The sequence below is a fragment of the Sapajus apella genome, unplaced genomic scaffold (assembly GCF_009761245.1).
Source record: "Sapajus apella isolate SASKATOON/1434 unplaced genomic scaffold, GSC_monkey_1.0 scaffold10, whole genome shotgun sequence".
Classification (NCBI taxonomy): Eukaryota; Metazoa; Chordata; class Mammalia; order Primates; family Cebidae; genus Sapajus; species Sapajus apella.
In genome coordinates, this window is record NW_022436950.1 from 15607047 (window position 1) to 15627139 (window position 20093).

The following is a 20093-nucleotide window of genomic DNA, read 5'->3' on the forward strand; positions in this document are numbered from 1 at the left end:
TTCCAGGGGGCAGCCAAGACGACCTGCCCTGCATCTCCGGGACGCGGTGGGAGCCCTGGTATCCCCCCCTCCACCTCACACACCCCCATCCGGGAGACCCACGTGCGGCTGGGCCGTGGCTGGCGCCGCACCTCCGGGTCGGCGCGTCTCCCCGGCGCGTTCCGGGCGCAGCCCCACGACGGGGACCCCTGGGGGGTCAGCATCCGAGAGGTCGCCGGCGGAGAGGGGGCGTCCCGCAGGCTGGGCGCGGGGACGCTGGGGCCCGCGGCCACACAAAGGAGGCGGTGGAAAGGCGGGGCGAGCGGGCCGGGGGCGGGGGCGGCAGGAAGGGGCGGGGGCCGCGCGGCGCCGCCGATAAAGCCCCCGCCGCGGCGGCAGTCAGCTCGCGCTGTGGGGCTGCCCGGGCTGCGCGGCGTCTGCAGGCGCCACCGCCGCCTCTTTCCTGCCGTGACCCTCCCCGCAGCCGCCACCCCGCTCCGTCCTCCGACTCCCCGCGCCGCCGAGACCAAGCTCCCGCTCCGGCTCCGGCCGCGCCGCCCTCCGCGGCCGCCCCCTAGGGATCGAGCGAGCGCGGTGAGTACGGGCTGCGCGGCGAGTCCCGGGCGCGGCCGGCGCTGCCCTCGGCGGCGGACACTCCCCGGGGCTCCGCAAGCCGCCGGCCCCGCGCCGCGACCTTGCGCCTGGCGGGGAAGCTGCGGGGCGGGCGGGACCCGGGGCGCCGACGTCTGGGCGGAGGGAACTTTCTCAGCCTCCCGCGGGCCGCCTCGGCCGGGCTGAGTGCGCGCCGGGCATCGCAGTCCCGCCCGCGGGAAGCCCCAGGCGAGACCCGGGCAGGGCAAGGTGGGGCCGCCCCGGGGTGGCGTCCGGAGGTGCCCGCAGCGGGGAGCCCTGGGGCCAGCGTGGCTCCTGCCCGCCTCTCCAAGCCGGCCCTGACCCTGAACCTGAGGTTTCCAGCTGCTCGCCGGCGTCCCCTCCCGGACATGGGCTGCGCGCCGCCGGGTGGGGAGAGACAGGCGCACTCTTACTTGTTACCTCTGCCTGGGCAAGGGCAGGTGACGCGCGGTGTGGGGAAAGCCTTTAACTTGGCCTCTGGCAGCCGATTTAACCCGAGCGAGCAGGTCTTTGCTATTTGCATCATCTGTAGAAACGGGAGTTGCGAGGCGGATGAGTGACTGCAGGTAAAGTGAAAGTACGGTACTCAGAAATTCTGGGCGGAATTAGGCATTTAATGTGCCCACAAACTGAGCAGGGAAGGAAGGCTTCTATTACATAAGACAGCACTCCACCTTCAGGTATTATGGAAGATGCGATTGAAGGTTTTAGTGTTTTAATGAACGAAACACAGTCTTTGTGTGTGTGTGTCTGGAGAAATCTCAAATGCTACTGTCTTGCTTTGACTACTTTGCAGGGGACGTTCTTATATTTAGCATCAACATAAAAAGGTGTTTGAAGGTGTGACTTCCTCTTTCAAGCCAAGAAGCCGTTTACTTGTCTGAACTGTTCTGGAACAATTTGAGTGGTAATTGTGTACTTTGAAGATTTTATATCAAAACTTGTGCACAGATAACTAGAAGAAATGTCAACATTGCTAATTTGTATATCCTAAACCACAGTTCAAAAATTGAAGGCACTTTCAACACTATCCGAAGGTCTAAATCAGTAGTTATTTGCTATTTGCAGTATCTCTATGGAAAAAATTTTGACTATGCAAATGAAAGTACTACCCTAAGTAATCTAAGGTTTCTTTTAACGCCCAAGTTTTGATTCTTTGTTAAAGTTTGAAAATATTGTGCCATGCAGGGCAGTTACCGAAGGCCATGAAATGTCATGTGTTATTCCAAAAACAAAAGTGAATCTATGCAGAAAATTTCTGCCCCCCATGAACTTCATATTAGTTGAATTTTAAAAGTACTGTCTTCAAAAGAAATTAATTTTCACTTCCACACAAGGATGATTAAATACTAGCCAGAGATTTAGGTGGTAGAGTTGGAAATGACGTGGTGACCTGGCTACGTCCCTGCCTACATCTCCGCCTTGCTGTCCTCTTCCAGCCAGTTCTTTTCTCACCGCAGGGGGACTTTGGCTCATATGCCATTTCTCCTTCTCTGGTCCTAAAGTGAGCATGGAGCGGATGCTCTAGATGTTCACTTCCTTGACTGTCTCAGATCCAGTGTCCTCCATGGACTCCAGCTACTAAGTCCTCTAAGTACCTCCAAATCTTGCCCTCTCTGAGATGCCCAGCTTCTGAGAACTGTTAGTGTCTCTGTCCCACAAACCCCTTCCTTCTGGTTTGCAAACCGGACGCCCACTGTAATTTTCAACACAAGAGATCTCCAGCCCCTTTCCTCCTGCGGGTTGGACAGATGACTTTGTGGCCCATTCTACCAAGAAAATAGAGGTCATAAGGGTCTCCTGGCGTCCTCCCCCATCTTCCCTGTACAGACTTTTCTGTGTTTACTCAGTCATCCAATAAATCTTCTTAAGCATCTGCTGTGTCTCAGTACTTTCCTGGGTACTCATAGATGGTAAATAGAGCAAATCCTTGCTCTCTTGAAACTGTCATTCTTCAAATCTTTTTTTTTTTTTTTTTTTTTTTTGAGACAGAGTTTCGCTCTTGTTGCCCAGGCTGGAGTGCAATGGCGCGATCTCGGCTCACCACAACCTCCGCCTCCTGGGTTCAGGCAATTCTCCTGCCTCAGCCTCCTGAGTAGCTGGGATTACAGGCATGCGCCACCACGCCCAGCTGATTTTTTGTATTTTTAGTAGAGACGTGGTTTCACCATGTTGACCAGGATGGTCTCGATCTCTTGACCTCGTGATCCACCCGCCTCGGCCTCCCAAAGTGCTGGGATTACAGGCGTGAGCCACCGCGCCCGGCGAAACTGTCATTTTTGTGGGAGAAAACCAACTAAGAGCAAAAACATAATATATTGTAAAATGTATGACAAATGAATAGGATAGAATTATAAAGAAAAATCAAGTTGGACTGAGAACTTAGAGAAATTTAGAGAGACAGCCTCCTTGGGGCAGTGACTAATGTCTCCAGCTGTGTCCTGAATCCCAACTCCCAATGCTGCTCTCTCCTTGCGAATTTCACTCCCTTTTTTTTTTTTACTTTTATCTTTAGTCTCTCCCTATGAACTTTTTCTTTTTAGTAGTATTTTAAGAATGCCCTAGCCTCCCTTGTCCCTGCATCCCCAGCTCACCTGGAATAACCACCATGTCTCCCCAGGCTTCTTAAACTGGTCTCCCCTTCCTGTTCAGTTGGCCAGAGCCCCCCCCACCCAAAGTTCAAGGCCCGTGATTTCCTGAACAAGCAATCTTATGGATACTCACTAGGCTTCTCCCTGGCATTTGATGAGGTTCTTCCATTCCTTTCTGATGTTTTCTTTTTCTTTTTTTTTTTTAATCCCTGGTTGCTACCTTCTGGTTTTCCTTCTTGGCATCTCTGCTACCTCTTGGTGTCACCTAGGGTTTGCTCTCATCCCTCTTCTACTCCTTGTAGGGTATTTGAATGAACCATGTTCCCACAGCTTCAGTTCTCACCACTAAGAAGTGAGTCCAGATTGGTATATAAGTTAGATTAGTTGGTTTTCTAATCAGTTACCTGCAGTCTGGTGCACTTATCCATGTCCTTTAAGCCAGAAAACACCCCACAGCGAATCCAAAATTGACTTTAGTTTTCACCACCCACCCCATATCCGCTTCATTGTTAGCCAAGATTTGTCCCTGTTTTTTTTTTTTTTTTTTTTTTTTTTTTTTTGTTTTTTTTTTTTGGCACAGGCTCCACCATCATGGAGGTATTGGGGCAGGAGCGTCACAGTGATGCGGGGCTCCTGTGCTGCCCGCATCCAGGCAGTCACCAGATCCTGTTGCTTCTCCGTGCTGTGAAATTCCATAAAGGTCTGCTCTAGTCACACTGGCCTTGCCTTGCTTTAGAGTCCCACAGTGCCAACCTATTGGTCAGTGTGCCACTTCTACCAGTAGGCAGAGATGTTATTGGCCTGAACAAAGTATATAAAACTTGAGTTAATATTTAGAAATCTGGAGATGCCACTTGGATATATAGCTTGTCTGAAAAGCTGGAAGACCTGGAATGGGCTGGGCACAGTGGCTCACACCTGTAATCCCAGCACTGTGGGAGGCTGAGGCAGGCAGATCACTTGAGGTCAGGAGCGCAAGACCAACCTGGCCACGTGGTAAAACCGCATCTCTACTAAAAATACAAAAATTAGCCGGGGGTGGTTGCAGGCACCTGTAATCCCAGCTACTCGGGAGGCTGAGGCAGGAGAGTCACATGGACCTGGGAGGTGGAGGTTGCAGTGAGCCAAGATCATGCCACTGTAATCCAGCCTGGGTGACAAAGTGAAACTCTGTCACAAAAAAAAAAAGAGGACCTGGAATAGTAGTCTTACATTCGCAGGTGGCAACACTCAGCTGCCGCTGGGTTTCCAGTGCCTATCTACACTGGAGGCCGGTTGCCTTCTGGTTTCCCCAGACCTGTGGCCCTCACTTATAGTAACGTTCTGGCTCCCGTGGGCTAGAGAACTAGAGACCCTAGGCTAAGACGGCCATCAACACCCTGGGAATGCCTAGTGGCTTACTGCACAGCGTCGTGTACCTCGTGTTGCAGCCCTCTAACTCTCTTCCAGATTATTGCTGGTGTGACTTACCTCCAGCTCCCCCAAATTCAAATCTGCTTGCGTCCTTCCTGATAAAATTCAATGGCTCCCTCTGGATCTGCTGTTAAACCGCTGACTCTGAAGGAGTGGCCTTGTCATATCACAAGTTGGGTATCTCAGACTGATAGATGAGCTCTCCACTATCTCTATACAGTGTTGTGCCTGAGTTTCTGAAGATGCTTTTGAACTTCTGTAGGGTGGTTAATACAAAGTTCTAGTGTTGATAGCAGCCCTTACTGTTTACAAACCATTTCTACAGACCTGACTATTGCCTACTTCCTTGCAGCTCCCTCTGGATGGAGATAAGGCAAGGTCGATTCTACATCCCAAACAGCAGAGGGGAGTCTGTAAATATGGAGGTACAGGCCATCCCAGGAGCCCCCTGCCCTCAGAATATGGAGAACCTTGTTTTACATGTGGTGCCCAGAGTCATACATTGTGTTCCCAAGGTCATTTAGCTGCCTTAGGACAGAGTCCTGGCCCAGAACTTGGTTCCTGTCAGTACTCAGCCAGGGAAGTTTCCATGGTGCTCCATGGGCTCACCAGGCTGCTGGCCATTTGTAATGACCCAACAGAGTTGAAGCTTTCTTTACTTCCTTCCCATCTGCCTGCCTTGTCCCCTGCCTGAAACATTCTTTTCTTGCAAAACTGAACTTCTGTAAACTCCACTGGTACTGCCCAGTGCTTTTCTGCCTTTGCTTCCTCTGTACCTCTGCCTGGAATTCCCTTTCTCTCTTGTGTTCATTGTCTGACTGATTTCTCCTTTTTCAAGACTCAGATTCAAAAAGGCCTTGCTGGCCGTCACTACCACAGCCCTCTGTGGCACATGTGCAGTGTACACACACTTGCCACCCACCCTGTGCCTGCTTCTACGATGGCAGTTTTTGTGTTATAACAACATGCTCTACCCAGTAGACTCTAAGCTCCAGAAAGACGTGCCTGTGTTTTAATTTTATTTGCAAAAGCAGCGGTGTGTGGTCCAAAGGCAATTAACAAATGTCTGAACTAAACCATATTCATATTTTTTGTAAGTTTACTACATGCTTTATGGAAGAATGTTTGCATTTCAGACTCAAAGGGGAGCTCTCCCTGCCAGACCTCCACCCCTCGTTTTGGTACTTGCAAATTTAATATATATCCTCAGACATTTTAAATTTTTGATTAACCATGTCTTTTGAGATAGAACATTACTTAGAGAAAAGGGAAAGTCTAATACAGAAGCGTTTCTGTGCCTGTATTCACTTCAGTTATCCCCATCTGAACCGTCCTTTGGCATGGTTCTGTCTTCCTTGAGGTCCGTTGGTTGGGCTGCCCTGTGCATTTTGTGGTTTTACAAGGTAGGAGGATGCATTTTAGTTTATTTCTGTTAACCTTGGTAATGGTGATATATGACCTCTTGGTGTCTTTTTTTTTTTTTTTTTTTTTTTTTTTTGGCCATGGAAGTTTTTTAACTGATACTTTCAATCAAATTTGGTGGAAATAGCAGGCTGGGAGAAGATCTGGGCTGCACCACCAATAGAGTGTGTAGGTGACCATCTAGAACTCAGCTTCCTTGTCTATATAATGGGTCTGTTGAAATAAATGATCTAAAATAAATGATTATGGGTTTGAAAAACCCATAAATTCTTGGCTCACTTTCCTGTGGATGTGGTTTTCTCATGAATGTCGTCTAGGTAAAACTTTTTCATAAATGCGTTATCCTGTGCATTTATACCTTAAAGTTCTTGTCTCTCACTTTTTTAAGCCTATGAAATTATTCAGCATTACTATTCAGAAAAAGCGTCATGCGCCAAAATGAAGGTTTAGTTTGTATTCCCACTTAGAGCATTTATAAAAATTTTGAACGAATTAGTTGCCATATACTTGAATCTTCTTTGTCAACCTGTTCTCCATGCATAAGTGTGCCCATCTTCTCTTTTTAAACCATCTTTCCTCATGAGTAGATTGCATACCTAATCTGAAAACCAGTGTTGGGTTTTTAAAAAATACCCTTAGGTATAGAATGGAGTCAAATGCAGTAAGTTACATCTTTAGGTTAGCTCTTGTCTCCAGGTTCCCAATTTAAGAATCCTGAAAGGTTAGTAAGATTTTATTTCCACCTTCCATCCAACAGGCCAAGTCTGTTTCCACAGTCAGTGAGTCTTGTCTTTATTCTGCTGTTAGATTTCTGGGTCTGGATGTAAGCCCAGCCCTGGGAAGGCAGCATTTCTTCTGGGATTCTTTCTGCATGAGAATGGTCGCGAAGCCCAAGCAATCCTCCATATGTAATTCCATTCGTATGTTTTGACAGACATGGCCTAGGATTCCTCCAAAGGTTGGGGTGGACACCCTGGTTTGAGATTAGATCAGGAACACCCACGCTTTTGCTACAGTTTCACCTCAGACATTATCCTTTGCTTCAGAAGATCATTTGAGAACTGGAATTCACATCCATTGTGCCTTTCCATTTTTCGTATTTGCTTCTTCGAAGAAAGATAATACGGAGGAGATTTTAATATAAAAGAAAAAAAAATCTCATCAAGTCAGAAAGGATTTCCTGCAGTGGCTGCAAATCTTGGTAAACTTTGTTTTTGTAAACCGTGCCCCTCCCCCAAACCCTAGTGAGAACTCTGGTAACAGGGAATTTCTCTTGCTAGCCTACCAAAAATAGCATCAGTGCCATCTCTTATCCCCACCCCAACTTTTCCCCTCCATGTAGTGCCAGCAAATATAGCTATGGAAAAAATACCCACTTGTTTTTACCCTAAGTTTTAATGGGCCAAATCTTGAAAGTGGTTGTGGGGATGTGAAAGAGTTTAATGCCAAATACAAAGCCCACTCGGAAATGAATAAGGTGACTGGAAATGAAGATGGGTGTTTCTTTCTTTCAGGAAAGTGCTACATAAATAAAGGCAGTGTTTGCTTCCTCCACTAAAATTTATTTCTTCAGTTTTTAAATAAGAAATCCACCCAAGAAGTTCTTCTTACTGAGGATTTGGTCACTGTTCAGATTATAGGAACTATTAACTACCGCATTATATTTTGCTTACAAGAGCAGAAACCCAAATCAAAATAACTCGGAAACAAGGGGAGAGCTCTTGGCTGACACTGCTGACTCTCAGGCATGGCAGAGGTGACTCTGGCCCTGAAGTTGGCTGGAACCAAAGACTGAGGACTTTAAAGCTTTCTTCTCTCCTCCGTGGCCTCTCATCTCTGCTTCTGTCTGCTGATTGTGGTTGTCCTCTCTGGGACCATGACTACAGGTAGCTCCTGATCAAAGAGGAAAGGGACTTTTCTGCCAGTTCCAGCTGGAAAAAAAGTCCTGGGAGGAATTCTGACTGGCTCAGTTTCAGTCAAATGCTCTTCCCTGTACCAATGGCTGTGAGCATGTGATTGTGGGCAGAGGAGTGAGGTTCTATGATTGGCTGATGTGAAATCACATGGTCACATGCCCTTCCCTGTACCAACCAGCAGAGGAGTGAGGTCCTAGGATTGGCCGAAGCCCGAGTCACATGGTCAGTCTGGTTAGGAGGAAAGAGTGCTGAGGGGACCGTGCTCGCTGGCCTTCCCCAGCTACCCTGACTTCTGTTTTCTCCCACGACAGAGGCTCCGCGTGGTCTCCTAGAGCCTCATGCCTGCCTCTCGGCTAGATGCTGATATTCCCACTCATGTAGTTGTGAAGGAAGGGTGTGGCAGAGATAAAGGTCCATGGCCACACAGTGTGTGTGGGTCGCACAGCCTGTATGCTGAGGTCGTGCAGTCTGTATGCATGCAAGCGCCTCTCAGCCTGTGTGTAACGGTGCCACAGCCTGGACCCGGGTCTGTAGATGTGTGAACCATGAGCTGATACTATGGATTTTCAAAGATTTGCATCCAATCAATATTTCTACCTTGTCAAAGCACACTCCTCCTTTCAAGACTACTTCCTCACCATGCTGCGTAATACCCCTAGTATCACAACCAAAACACGAGACAGAGCCTAGTACCTCTGTGGTATGTTTGAATCATGATTTTATGCCTTTTTGTCCCCCTAGTTCGTTTCTTAGACACTTGTTTTTTTTTTTTTTTTTTCTGGGACTGAAATCTAAAATTAGTACTGACCTTTGGATTGAGAAGGTAGAGAGAGTTACACAGAGTCCAAGGGAATAACTTAAGCTGAGCTAGATAAAACTCAGCAGAACCACAGAACAAGCGTGCCATGACTTTTCAAAGACGCCTAATTGAACTCTGGGATTTAGCTCTTTTTCTAAGGTTTATAGTTACCTTTATTTCAAAATTTGTCATTTTAAAATAGATGTTTCCTCCTCTTCCTCCACTGTATAGTCATTAAGAATGTGGTGGATTTGGTTTGAATCTAGAGGCTACAAATTGGAGGCCACGAGCCAAAGCCAAATGTCTAAACATCTCCGAGCCCATCCATGAGTTGGGCCTAAAGGTCACCAACCACCCCTTAAGTGCTGTGAGGATGAAGCAAGGAGTGTACCTTAGGCACTGAGCACAGTGGCAGGAATGGAGCTGCCTTTCCGGATGCAAGGTGGCCATGCTTGTGCCGCTGGGTAATGTTTGTCACACGAATACAGGTGAGCACCTCTCCGAGACTCATGTTTTCCTTGTGTCTTTGACCTGATGAATGAGTGACTTGCTCTGTGTGTTTGTATCCTTTGTTGCCAGACCCCTTTCCTGCAGCACTCTCAGTGGGCAGTACTCCCCAGTGATCACCTGACCATCCTCCTTCCTGCAGGCTTCAGGCTCTTGTGTTTTGCCCATGAAGCAAAGGAAGGCTGTTACATGAAATAACCTCCTTCTGACTCCACTCTTGCATTTGTGAGATGTAAACAGCCGTGTTGCCAAGAGATCTTCCAAGGGCCACATTGCAGGTAGCCCTGTCTTGCTGGCTGCTTTTTTCTATTAGGTTAGTTGTGAATAATGAATAAATGTCTATGCAGAGCTGGGCGTGCTGGCTCACGCCTATAATCCCAGTGCTTTGGGAGCCTGAGGTGGGCAGATCACTTGAGGACAGGAGTTCAAAAGCAGCCTGAACATAGTGAAACCCTGTCTGTACTGAAAATACAAAAAAAAATTCGCTGGGCATGGTGGCACATGCCTGTAATCCCAGCTACTTGGGTGGTGGGGGCATGAGAATCACTTGAACCTGGGAGTTAGAAGTTGCAGTAAGTGGAATTGTGCCACTACACTCCAGCTTGGGTAACAGAGGGAGGCTCTGTCTCAGAATAAAATAAAACAAAAAACGTCTATGCAGTAGGAAAAATAATCTATTTGGTTTAATATTTAGGTCTCTGCAAGGGTAGCATCCAGAGGCTTCTCTTTTCATTCTTGTTTTTCTGACTGTGGAAAAAGTCATCCTACTGTGTCCAATGATGTCCAGATATCAAGAAATAACTATTTTAAACACATGGTGAATATTTTTAAAGCACATGGTGATGGTCATTTAATTATGATTTGATTCCCTCAACATGCAAGAGTTCTAAGAATGTTGAATTAACCTTAGCAAGCATTCCCAGATAGGAAATGCTTTTTTGGCTACCACTGATAGGATGTTTAAAGGATTTTACTGGTAATTATCCACTTGGGACTTCATACAGCAGCCTGAGTATATGCCCACACCTGAATTGTTGCTCTACCAGTTAGATTAGGGGATGCCAGGAAGATTCTGTGTGATGACCTAGTTGGAAGGGCAAGTTTTCTTTCTAAAGATGTGGATTTTTCTCTTTGAAATTTATTTGCTGAAAGACTTCTATTATCTTATGCCAGACCTGTGCTAATTTCTTAATGACATGTTAGTTAAAATAACAATTTGGAGGGTTGGCTAAGGATGCCACAGTATTCATAATAAACTTGTTCTTGTGCAGCAAGGTGGCAAATCATGAATATCAAAGTGCTGATCATACTAATTTAAATTAATTTAGCATAGTGGAGAGTCTAAAGTCATAGTTTTTTCAATGCATATGTTACTTTTTCATCTAAAATTTCTATGATGGCTAAGTACATTTTTTACATACGCAATGGCAAAATGATGCTTGGGTACTACTCTCTTCCTTGTGTTCTGATTCTGTGTGTGTTTTATCTGCCCTGTTAGGAACCTCCAAGTGTGGTATCTTTTTCCTTTGGGTTCCTTCCACCATACCTGGCACAGAGGAGCCCAAAGAGTATCTCAAAGGGGAGAAGGAAGTGGAAAATTACACACAATCAGTGTGTCAAGTACCATTAGGCGTATTTTATAAACAATCCTGTTGAATCCTAGCAACCCTTGTAAGGTAGAAACTATTCCTAGTTTATATGTGAGAAAAATGAGATTCAGGTGTGTAGAACACCCTGCTCCAATTCCCACTGATGGGATATAGACTCCAGGTCTGTGTCTCTCTGTGGTGGAGACTTTGGATCCTGAAACACTATTCCGTCATGACTGAGGCTAAGCTATTAGGCTGAGCAAACATTCAAGGCCCTGCAGATTAAAGATCAGAGCATTACTGGGCAAAGGGTGAGTTTAGAGGTCAAAACAAAACTGGTTTCAAACCCCAGCTCCACACCTAGTAGTGTGTGGCCTTAGGCAAAACATTTCCCTCTCTGTGCTTTATTTCCATGACTAGATAGCAGAGATGATGAGGATGTTACCCTCCTTGTAGAGAAAGATCATACTGTGCCTAATTAACAAGCAGGGAAATAGGAAATGCAGTGACTCAAGTCACTTGGCAAGGTCAGGGCTGTGGCAGGTTGAGAATTCACGTCTCTGACTCCTGTCACCTGTTACCTCTCCAGATGCCAAGTCTGGGTACAGTGTCATGACAGAACTGCCGTCACCTGCCACTCACCCTTGATTAGCCCTTAGCAGTCTCCATAACTTGGTGGCCCTTAGGACCCGATCTCTAGAGCCCCATGGCTGATTCATGCTCTTTTTCTGTATCATGTCTTCTCTGTATTCACTCCCGTGTTCTCGAGGAAGATTTGTTCCAGGAAGTAAGAGAGATTCCACAAGACTTTACTCTTAACGTATCCACCCAACACAGATTGTGAAGGGAGTGGAAGGTGGCATGCTATTGTATTTGGGTTCTTTGCAGCTGAAGAGGTAGTTTTTGAGCACTTACTCTATAATAGGTGCTTAGAGGGGCACAGAAATTTCTGCAAAATAGGCTTATCTTTGAGGGGCTTATCTATTTAGGTAGAAAGGGCACATCCATGATACTTAATTCAAGATAGCCTAGAACAGTGCCATCTGGTGTGGGGAGGGAGAGGCAATTGGAGTGCATTGTCTGCAGAGGATTTGAAAGCAATAATGAAATGACCTCAGTTGATTTCCTTTTTATTATCATCATGTACAATGGTGATAAAATATTCCTTCACCAGAGCCAACCACTTCTACCATGCCTACCTTGTCTCTAAGTCCTGCACTGGATCAATACTCAGCTGCTAAAAAGAGTTAATACCTATGCCATGTTTGGAAGGTCAAGCTGGCAGTGGTCAGTATGGACTGAATTGTTGGGGAAGGCTGCATGGAAGTCCCCTCCCCTCCCTCTCAGTTGGGACAGGACACCAGGAGAGCAGTCTGTGACCCCAAAGACTTGAGCAGTCCCTGATGCCAGTGTGAGCCATGGGCCAGGAAAGCGCTTTCTTCGCATTGCCTCACCACGTGAGAGGCTGGTAGCCGGAGATGGTTCTGGAGCTGAGGAATCTGGGCAAGTGACAGATGTCCTCTTATGCAAGATTAGGGGAGAACAACCAGCTTTCAGAGAGCCAGCAGGGGGGCTCAGTAGTGCTAATGCCAAGCCCATCAGGCAGAGAAGTGACTTAAGTGTCAGTCACTACTCGTGATAGTATGTGCCAGAGGTAAATCTCTCTGCAGAGGGAAATGTTGGCACATAGCTGATAAACATGTGTTTAGATAGCCCTCCCAGGCACAAGAGTCCTTATTTTTTCTTTTACTTGACTCTTTACGAAATCCTTTTTGCCTGAAACTTTGTAGAATTGGTATTTATTGATTTGTATCAGCTAAGAGTTGACTGTTTAGTCTCTCGTGTACTCTTTATGGCGGAAGAGAAACAGATAACTCCTTCACAGAGGAGAGGTTAATTCCCTTAAAAGGAAGACGGAAGTTTTAACGAACAACTCTGGAAAGGTGTGAAACATTAAATCCCCGTGACAACAAGACACAGGAATACACAAGCCTGCGTTAAGGCCTGATCCCTTCTGGACCAGGCACATAAGCTGAAAATGGTACCTGAGCAATTTCTGAATATGTCATGAAAAGGCACTGAAATACAGAATTTTCTCTGTGAAAAAAAAGTGTCCCAGTTTGAAAACTGTGTGCCTGAACATGAAGTGAAAAATTTCCTCAAAGTTTTTCTGCAAAAAGGGAGTTGCTACCTAGTCGGGTCCTTGCAAAATCATGAGAGTTCACAAAAAAAATCTCAGATAGGTGAAATCCGTGAGTGACCGGCTGAGAACAGATGGGAAAGGCATATTAGCCTGAAATTCTCTCAATCAATACATATTATGAGTGCTTACTGAGGTTGCTTCATGAAAGGGGTTAAATTTTAAAAAGAGAGGCAAAGAAATCGAATACAGATTTAGTACTTGTTCCTGAGGTTATAACTTCACAGTTGCCAGATACTGAACGTTGTGTAGTTAAGGTAGTGCCACTTGCTCTAACACATAAACCCAGATATGAGGCATGACTCAAACGTGATGGAACATTATTTTCCACTTGTATAAAGCCCAAACTGGCCGTGTTTATGTGAAACCTGGTGATTTGGTGAGTGGTCTCCTCCTGTCTAAAGTGGTTCCACTTTATTTAACAGGCAGTTGCTAAGGTCACTGTGCTTGCCAGCATTGAGCAGATGGAAGCAGAAAGATCATGGAGAACTTCATATGGGAGATTTTGATAGGCCAGGCCTGGGAGTGGAATGGGTCACTTCTATTCCTATTTCATTAAGTACAGTTCAGCCTTATGGTCACGCCCACCTACCTTGGAGGTTAGGAAATATAGCCTAGCTCTGTGCCTTGCCTCATCGCGTGAGACACTGGTAGCCCAAGATGGTTCTGTAGCAGAAGAGGAAATGGGTTTGCTGAGGAGCTGGCTGCCTCTGTCCTTTGAAATTTTATTAAGACCATTGATGGTCACTTTAGAAGTAACACCGTCACAAATACGCTGTGCGGATCATGAATATATTTTTACCTGTGAGGGCAACTTTCTTGATGCACTCTGAAGGGCTTCCGATGGCCTAGATATTTGTTTCAGTGGCAGTGTCGCATATAGTCTTGAAAAGTGCCGTGTCATAGGAAACTTGGAAGGTAAGGAGGTGCTGTGCTTAGAAGAATGGTTAGACAATTCAAAAATTGAGGACAGGCATGTGGACACTTCCTGGGAAGACTGTGAGCTAAATTGCTTCATGGAAGGTGGACATGGAATGAAATGTACTATTTCTAACTCATAGTGCGTGTCATTTCACGTCTGAGTCATAAAGTTTATTCGGGCAGATTGACCAAAACTTGTAGAGGGTAGGGATTTTCTCACCGGGAAAAGAGGAGGGTTGTCTTATCTGGGGGATGCTTTATATCCAAGCACGCATGTGAATTAGAAGTTAATCAAAGAAATAAAGAAGGCCAGGCGTGGTGGCTCAAGCCTGTAATCCCAGCACTTTGGGAGGCCGAGGCGGGTGGATCACGAGGTCAAGAGATCGAGACCATCCTGGTCAACATGGTGAAACCCCGTCTCTACTAAAAATACAAAAAATTAGCTGGGCATGGTGGTGCGTGCCTGTAATCCCAGCTACTCAGGAGGCTGAGGCAGGAGAATTGCCTGAACCCAGGAGGCGGAGGTTGCGGTGAGCCGAGATCGCGCCATTGCACTCCAGCCTGGGTAACATGAGTGAAACTCCGTCTCAAAAAAAAAAAGAAATAAAGAATTAACGCTGGAGGAGGGGAGTCTCACTCTTACAGTGTGGGAGAAGGTGGTCAGATGCGCTGGAAGCACACTTTTGCGTCTGGGACGAAAAAGAGAGGTGAAAGCTAGAGAATGGGATTAGTGCCAGTCCTGTGCTCTGACTGAGGGAATGAAAAGAGATCCAGGGGATTGGGCAGAGTGGAGGCAGGTGACCCTGGGAGAAGCCCCTGGCAGTGCTCTCTTGTTTTCTACGGGATATGGGCGGGTCCCCCAACCTCTCTGCATCTCTGTGTGTAAGAGTCTGTGAGATGACATGTTCACAGAGCTGTGCACATAATAGGGACTTTATGAAAGTTTCCTCCCCCATCTTCTGTGCAGCTACTCACCAGCCCCATTGTTGGGGATCATTGTCTCCATAATTAGCTGTGAGTAACTGGGGAGACGTTCTCCCCTATAAAATGCAACTTCATGACAAAAAGAAGCGCAACCCCCTTCATCCCTAAATATTCGTTGGTGCAGTTTCTTATGCCAGAGGGTAGGTCAAGCTGAGAAGGAGAACTTTCATTGTCATTGACTTTAATTCTAGAAGTCGTTGTTCTCCTGTCTTAGCTTTGAACATTGGGCAGTGACAGTGCACAGCAGGCTGGTGCTATGAAGAAAAGTTCTGGGGTGCCTAAGAGTTATCGTCTTGCTCTTCAGCGTAGCATCTCATGTGATCCTCACACAGCTCTCTGAAGTTCAGGGTGGGGAAGGAGGCTTATCGCTGATCTTGTAGATGAGAAAACTGAGTCACAGAGCAGGTATGTGACTTACCCATTGCAGGCAGGCCCACGACTAGACAACAGACCTGTTCCACGTTAAATGGGCATAGGTTTCTTCTGTGAAATAGCTAATGTCCCGTGGCCCTTAAATCCCTTTACAAGGTGTTAGTGTCAACAGCAGCAAAGGAAATGGAGTCAGGCTACAGGAAGCAGCTCGATAGCTGGGCAACCAAAGCCAGGTTCAGCATCATGTTTCCCATCACTCCAGATGGTTTCTGGACTTTGAAGAACGTTGTTTGTTTGATTGATGCTTGCTTGGCAGGAAGAGGGGGGCAGTGATCACCTTTTTAAAAATTTTTTTTGAGATTTTCCTTGCAAACTCTTTGTACTGAAAGAAGAAAGCAAAAGGAACAAAGAATTGGACATAAAGCACGAGAATCTTTCTTAAAGTGGAAGTTATCTTGTCATATCTTCCCCATCCCTCATTCCCTTTTTCTGCTTTAGAAGTATTTCTACACCCTGTGCCTGTAGATATGTATATTTTTATTTACTTAATATATTTTGGAAAATGGCTCGTATAATATTTCCACAGAAGTCAAAATGTGGGAACCAGGGACCACCCACCTCTTGTACCCAGTCCAAACTCTTTCTGGGTAACTGTTTTACTTGTAATTCATACCAAAAAGTTGCACTGAAGGATGTGGATGGACCAAAGCTGCATGGGTTTCTTACAACAGGCCTGGGTAGAGAGGCTCGGTGCAAGAAACCCACCTTGATTACAAGAGCCAGAATGGAAAGCTGAAAAAGCAAAGAATGCCTACCTAGTGTTACAGGATCACTGTGTGGGAGCCAAAACTTAAAGTAGCCCTTTAGTCTCCTAAGAAAGGATGGAAAATGTTTATTCCACATTTAGTACTGGAATCCATGTATTTTAATAGGACACCTTTGATATATTTGGAGGGAGGGTAGGAAAGATGTTCTCTGTTTTATTTCTTCTGAACCCTTTTAAAAGTTTCTGAACTGCTTAAATGAACCTACCTGCAGACTAAGTGTGTTAGGAAGCTGATTTAGCTACACTGAGCTCTTCCTCTCCCTTACTTCCTCCTCAGGTTCTAGAATACTAGCTCAGCACTTTCCTGTCATCCCTCTATTGCCCTGGGAAAGATAGTAAGTAAATAGTGTCTGTTGCCAAAGGGAGAGGAATACACATAGGCTGGATCACCAAATGCCACTGTATTTTATTTGTAGGGTGTCAGAGACACTGACTGCTTAGATAGCATCACTGAGCGAGATCCCAGATTGAAGCAGAGAAGACAAACCTGGGGTTTGTCAGGATACCCACGGTCATTAAATGTTAGAGAGACTGACTAATAATTACCAGACTCACAGGAGGTGGAAAAATAACAAGAGGGTCCTTTGGACAGTGAGCACTTTCCCCACCTTAACAGAATCTTCATGAGAAGCCCACTTGTTGTAGGAGGCTTGATTGGTGTATTAGTCTCTTCTCATGTTGCTATAAGGAAACGCCCGAGACTGGGTAATTCATAAAGGAAAGAGGTTTAATTGACTCACAGCTCCACATGGCTGGGGAGGCCTCAGGAAACTTATAATCATGGCAGAAGGCAAAGGAAAGGCAGGCACCTTCTTCACAGGGTGACAGGATGGAGTGAGTCCAAGCAGGGGAAATGCCAGCACTTACAAAACAATCAGATCTCGTGAGATTCACTGATTATCATGAGAATAACATGGGGGAAACCACCCCCATGATCCAGTCACCTCCCACCAGGTCCTGCCCTTGGCACGTGGGGATTATGGAGATTACAATTCAAGATGAGACTTTGGGTGGGAACACAGCCAAGCCATATCAGTTGGTAAAAGCAAGTATGAAAGCAAGTCGATGGCCCACGTCCTGGAATTAAAACCATTTGTTTTCATTCCATGTGGCCTGTTGGGAATTTCCTAGTCGGTCAGTACAGGAGACGTGGTGGTTCAGCAAAGTTTCACATACTAGGTCCCTTCATTTCCAGAGATTAGGAGTGTCTAAAGGACTAACTGTAATGTCAGATAACATAAGAGAATGGCCCCTGGTGACAGGTGATTGAAATAACTAAATTTCTGACTTCTTTCATTATTTCCTATTTGTTTCTTAAATTGTGAAATAAAAGTTAAGAGTTATCTAAGAAAGAACACTAAGTTATGACAAGTACTTTCATTTGTTCAGTAAATACGTATCTGGTGTTCATTATGTCATTTAACTTTAAATTCTTTTTTTTTTTCTTTTTGAGACAGGGTCTCACTATCACGCAGGCCAGAGTGCAGTGGTGTGCTCTTGGCTTACTGCAACCTCTGCCTGCCAGGTTCAAGCAATTTTCCCACCTCAGCCTCCTGAGTAGCTGAGACTACCGACGTACACAGCCACACCCGGCTAATTTTTGTATTTTCAATAGAGACGGGTTTTGCCATGTTGGCCAGGCTGGTCTTGAACTCCTGACCTCAAGTGATCCACCCACCTTGGCCTCCCAAAGTGCTGGGATTGCAGGTATGAGCCACTGCACACAGCCTTCACTTTAAGTTCGGATGCTTTTAATTCTTTGTTATGGTTTGTTGGTTGCTACCACTGCGAGTGACTCTTATCCTTCCCAGTAGGGAGAGGTATGGCAGCTCTTCTGGTTTTCACCTTCTCTTACTAATTTACCCTATGGTAAATTATACACATAAACTAATAGTGTTATTTCATGTTAAGTAAAGACAAGTAGCCACCTTCCTCGTTTGACTGAAACTCTTAACACTGAGCGTCACTTTCTACCTCTCTGCTTAGTCCTTGAGGACTTCTGTCATCGGTTAGTCGGCAGGCTCTGTTTTCCGTTCATCTTTGAAGCTTCTCCTCTTGTGATTCCCTCTTGATGTAGGCACTAAATCACTGTTTTGTTAACTATTCTCCTAGTTAACAAATAGCTCTAACAGAGCTATTTGTGCAACCTCTCATGCTCTGTTAGAAATGGAAGATGGTCATGCACCTTGTGGCACCCCTTTTTTCCAGATCCCAAGCTCCTGGGCACCCTTTCTTTCTTCATACCCACAGACGCTGCCTTCACCTACCCTTTGATGAACCATCTTGATCAACTGCCAAGAATATCAAGGGCATTTCTAACGCCAGGGTGACAGCTGTGAGCACTTACAAGACCCCAGGTTTGACTCCTGAATGAAGTATGTCCTTATCCATGGTCTCTTTTTCCTAGCAGGCATCTTGCTGCTATTTTGCAAATTTTCTCTGGACCAGAGAGGTTTGAACCAGTCATGTCTAGGAGTGTTTGTTTTCTCAGGAAAAGCAACCCTGTTAAAGCCATTGTTTTTAAAAGTCACTGGGAGCATTAAAAACCTTCGAACATCCATTCATAGTGCTAAAATTTAGGAGTGGTTGGGGCTTCAGGCAAGCAATATTGAATTAAATGTGTAGGGCACTTTAAGACAGCATTTGATTGTACATTTAAAATAGGGAATGCAAATTGAAATTCCTCCTGGGTGCTTTAAATCATGCATTATATGTGCAGTATTTTCAATTAGCTGCAGAAAAAAATATGTTCAGTGTGGCTCTATTTTTACAGCTGGGAATTGCTCAGAGAACACAATTGACTATTTCATACATGTGAGATTTATTTAAATGACTTGTGGGGCATTTGCAGTTTAGCCAATAATTGAAAATATTGTTGCAGTGTGGCAGGTAAAACTAGGAAATCATTTCACATTCCTGAAGAGGTGTTCCAAGCTCAGTAGCCTATTATATTAATTGAAGATGGGCAAACAGGGAGTTAGCTCAGTGTTGAGTCTCAGTCTTTCACACTTCAGTCCTGGGTTTTGCCCCACCATGGAAATACATGGGATTGTGCTTTCTAGAAGGACCTGAAACGCTAAGGTGTTATCTTGTTTCTATTCTATTTTTATATGCCAAACACAAATGAATGGTCAGAACAGATACGAAAATTCCTGTCCATCACCCAACTCTCTTCTGACTGCTATACTTCCCTCTGTTCTTTGTACCATTTCACATCAGATGTCACCTAGAATACTGATGCAGAAAGCTAAGCTGAGTCTCTCAGGATAAGCAATTCAACCTTGATGTTGTAAATGGTGGTTAGGTGACACTATATTAAAATGGATCATTACTGGTGTGATTCAGACAAAGTATGGGTTAACTAGGCATTTTGAAGGCAGAATTAAACTGCTAACCACCAGTTTCTAGCCTTTCTCTGTAATAGTGGTTCCCAACCTGGGGTGATCCTTCCTCTCTCCCAGGAACATTTCTCAATGTCTCCAGACGTTTAGTTGGCACATGTGTTTGGGGTGCTATTAGCATCTCTTGAGTAAAGGCCCAGAATACTGCTAAACATTCTGCAACATACAGGACAGCCCCCTGCAATGAAGAATTATCCAGAACCACAGGTCAAGAGTGACAAGGTTGTGAAACTTTGCTCTAGAAATAAGTATACATTCTTAAAAAAAAGACTTCCCCAAATACTTTAGACCACACCTGCTTATATGATGGTGGCTACTGTAATTGACCTTAATACGTGATGACAATCAATCGGTCACTGAAAGCTTTGCTTTTTCATCAATGCCCCCATTATATATTGAGCACTTCAATGTCCATATGCCACACTGGAGGCTGGGGTGCCATGGTGAACAGGACAGAAAAGGTTCCCACTGGGCTCACAGGCACAAAGAGAAGGGAAGATGACCATGATCCAGTTAGAGGGAACATAGGCACGGAGGCCT

The 20093-nt window shown here is 45.6% G+C and overlaps 1 protein-coding gene across 3 annotated transcripts in view; it reads left to right on the plus strand.

The window, feature by feature from the left end:
* The first annotated feature begins 352 nt into the window (after nucleotides 1–352).
* The window catches only part of SERPINE2 (serpin family E member 2), a 66513-nt gene continuing 46772 nt past the window's right edge, over nucleotides 353–20093 (plus strand). Inside the window, exon 1 of one of the 3 annotated variants that reach the window (XM_032277656.1) lies at nucleotides 353–573. Coding sequence is in view for 1 of the 3 variants with exons in the window: in XM_032277655.1 (XP_032133546.1) it covers nucleotides 1165–1178 (14 nt within the window). In the remaining 2 variants the exon portion in view is untranslated. Of the gene's footprint in view, nucleotides 574–877; nucleotides 1179–18493; nucleotides 18510–20093 lie in introns of those variants that run through there. The other 2 variants (XM_032277655.1, XM_032277657.1) reach the window with 2 other exon arrangements.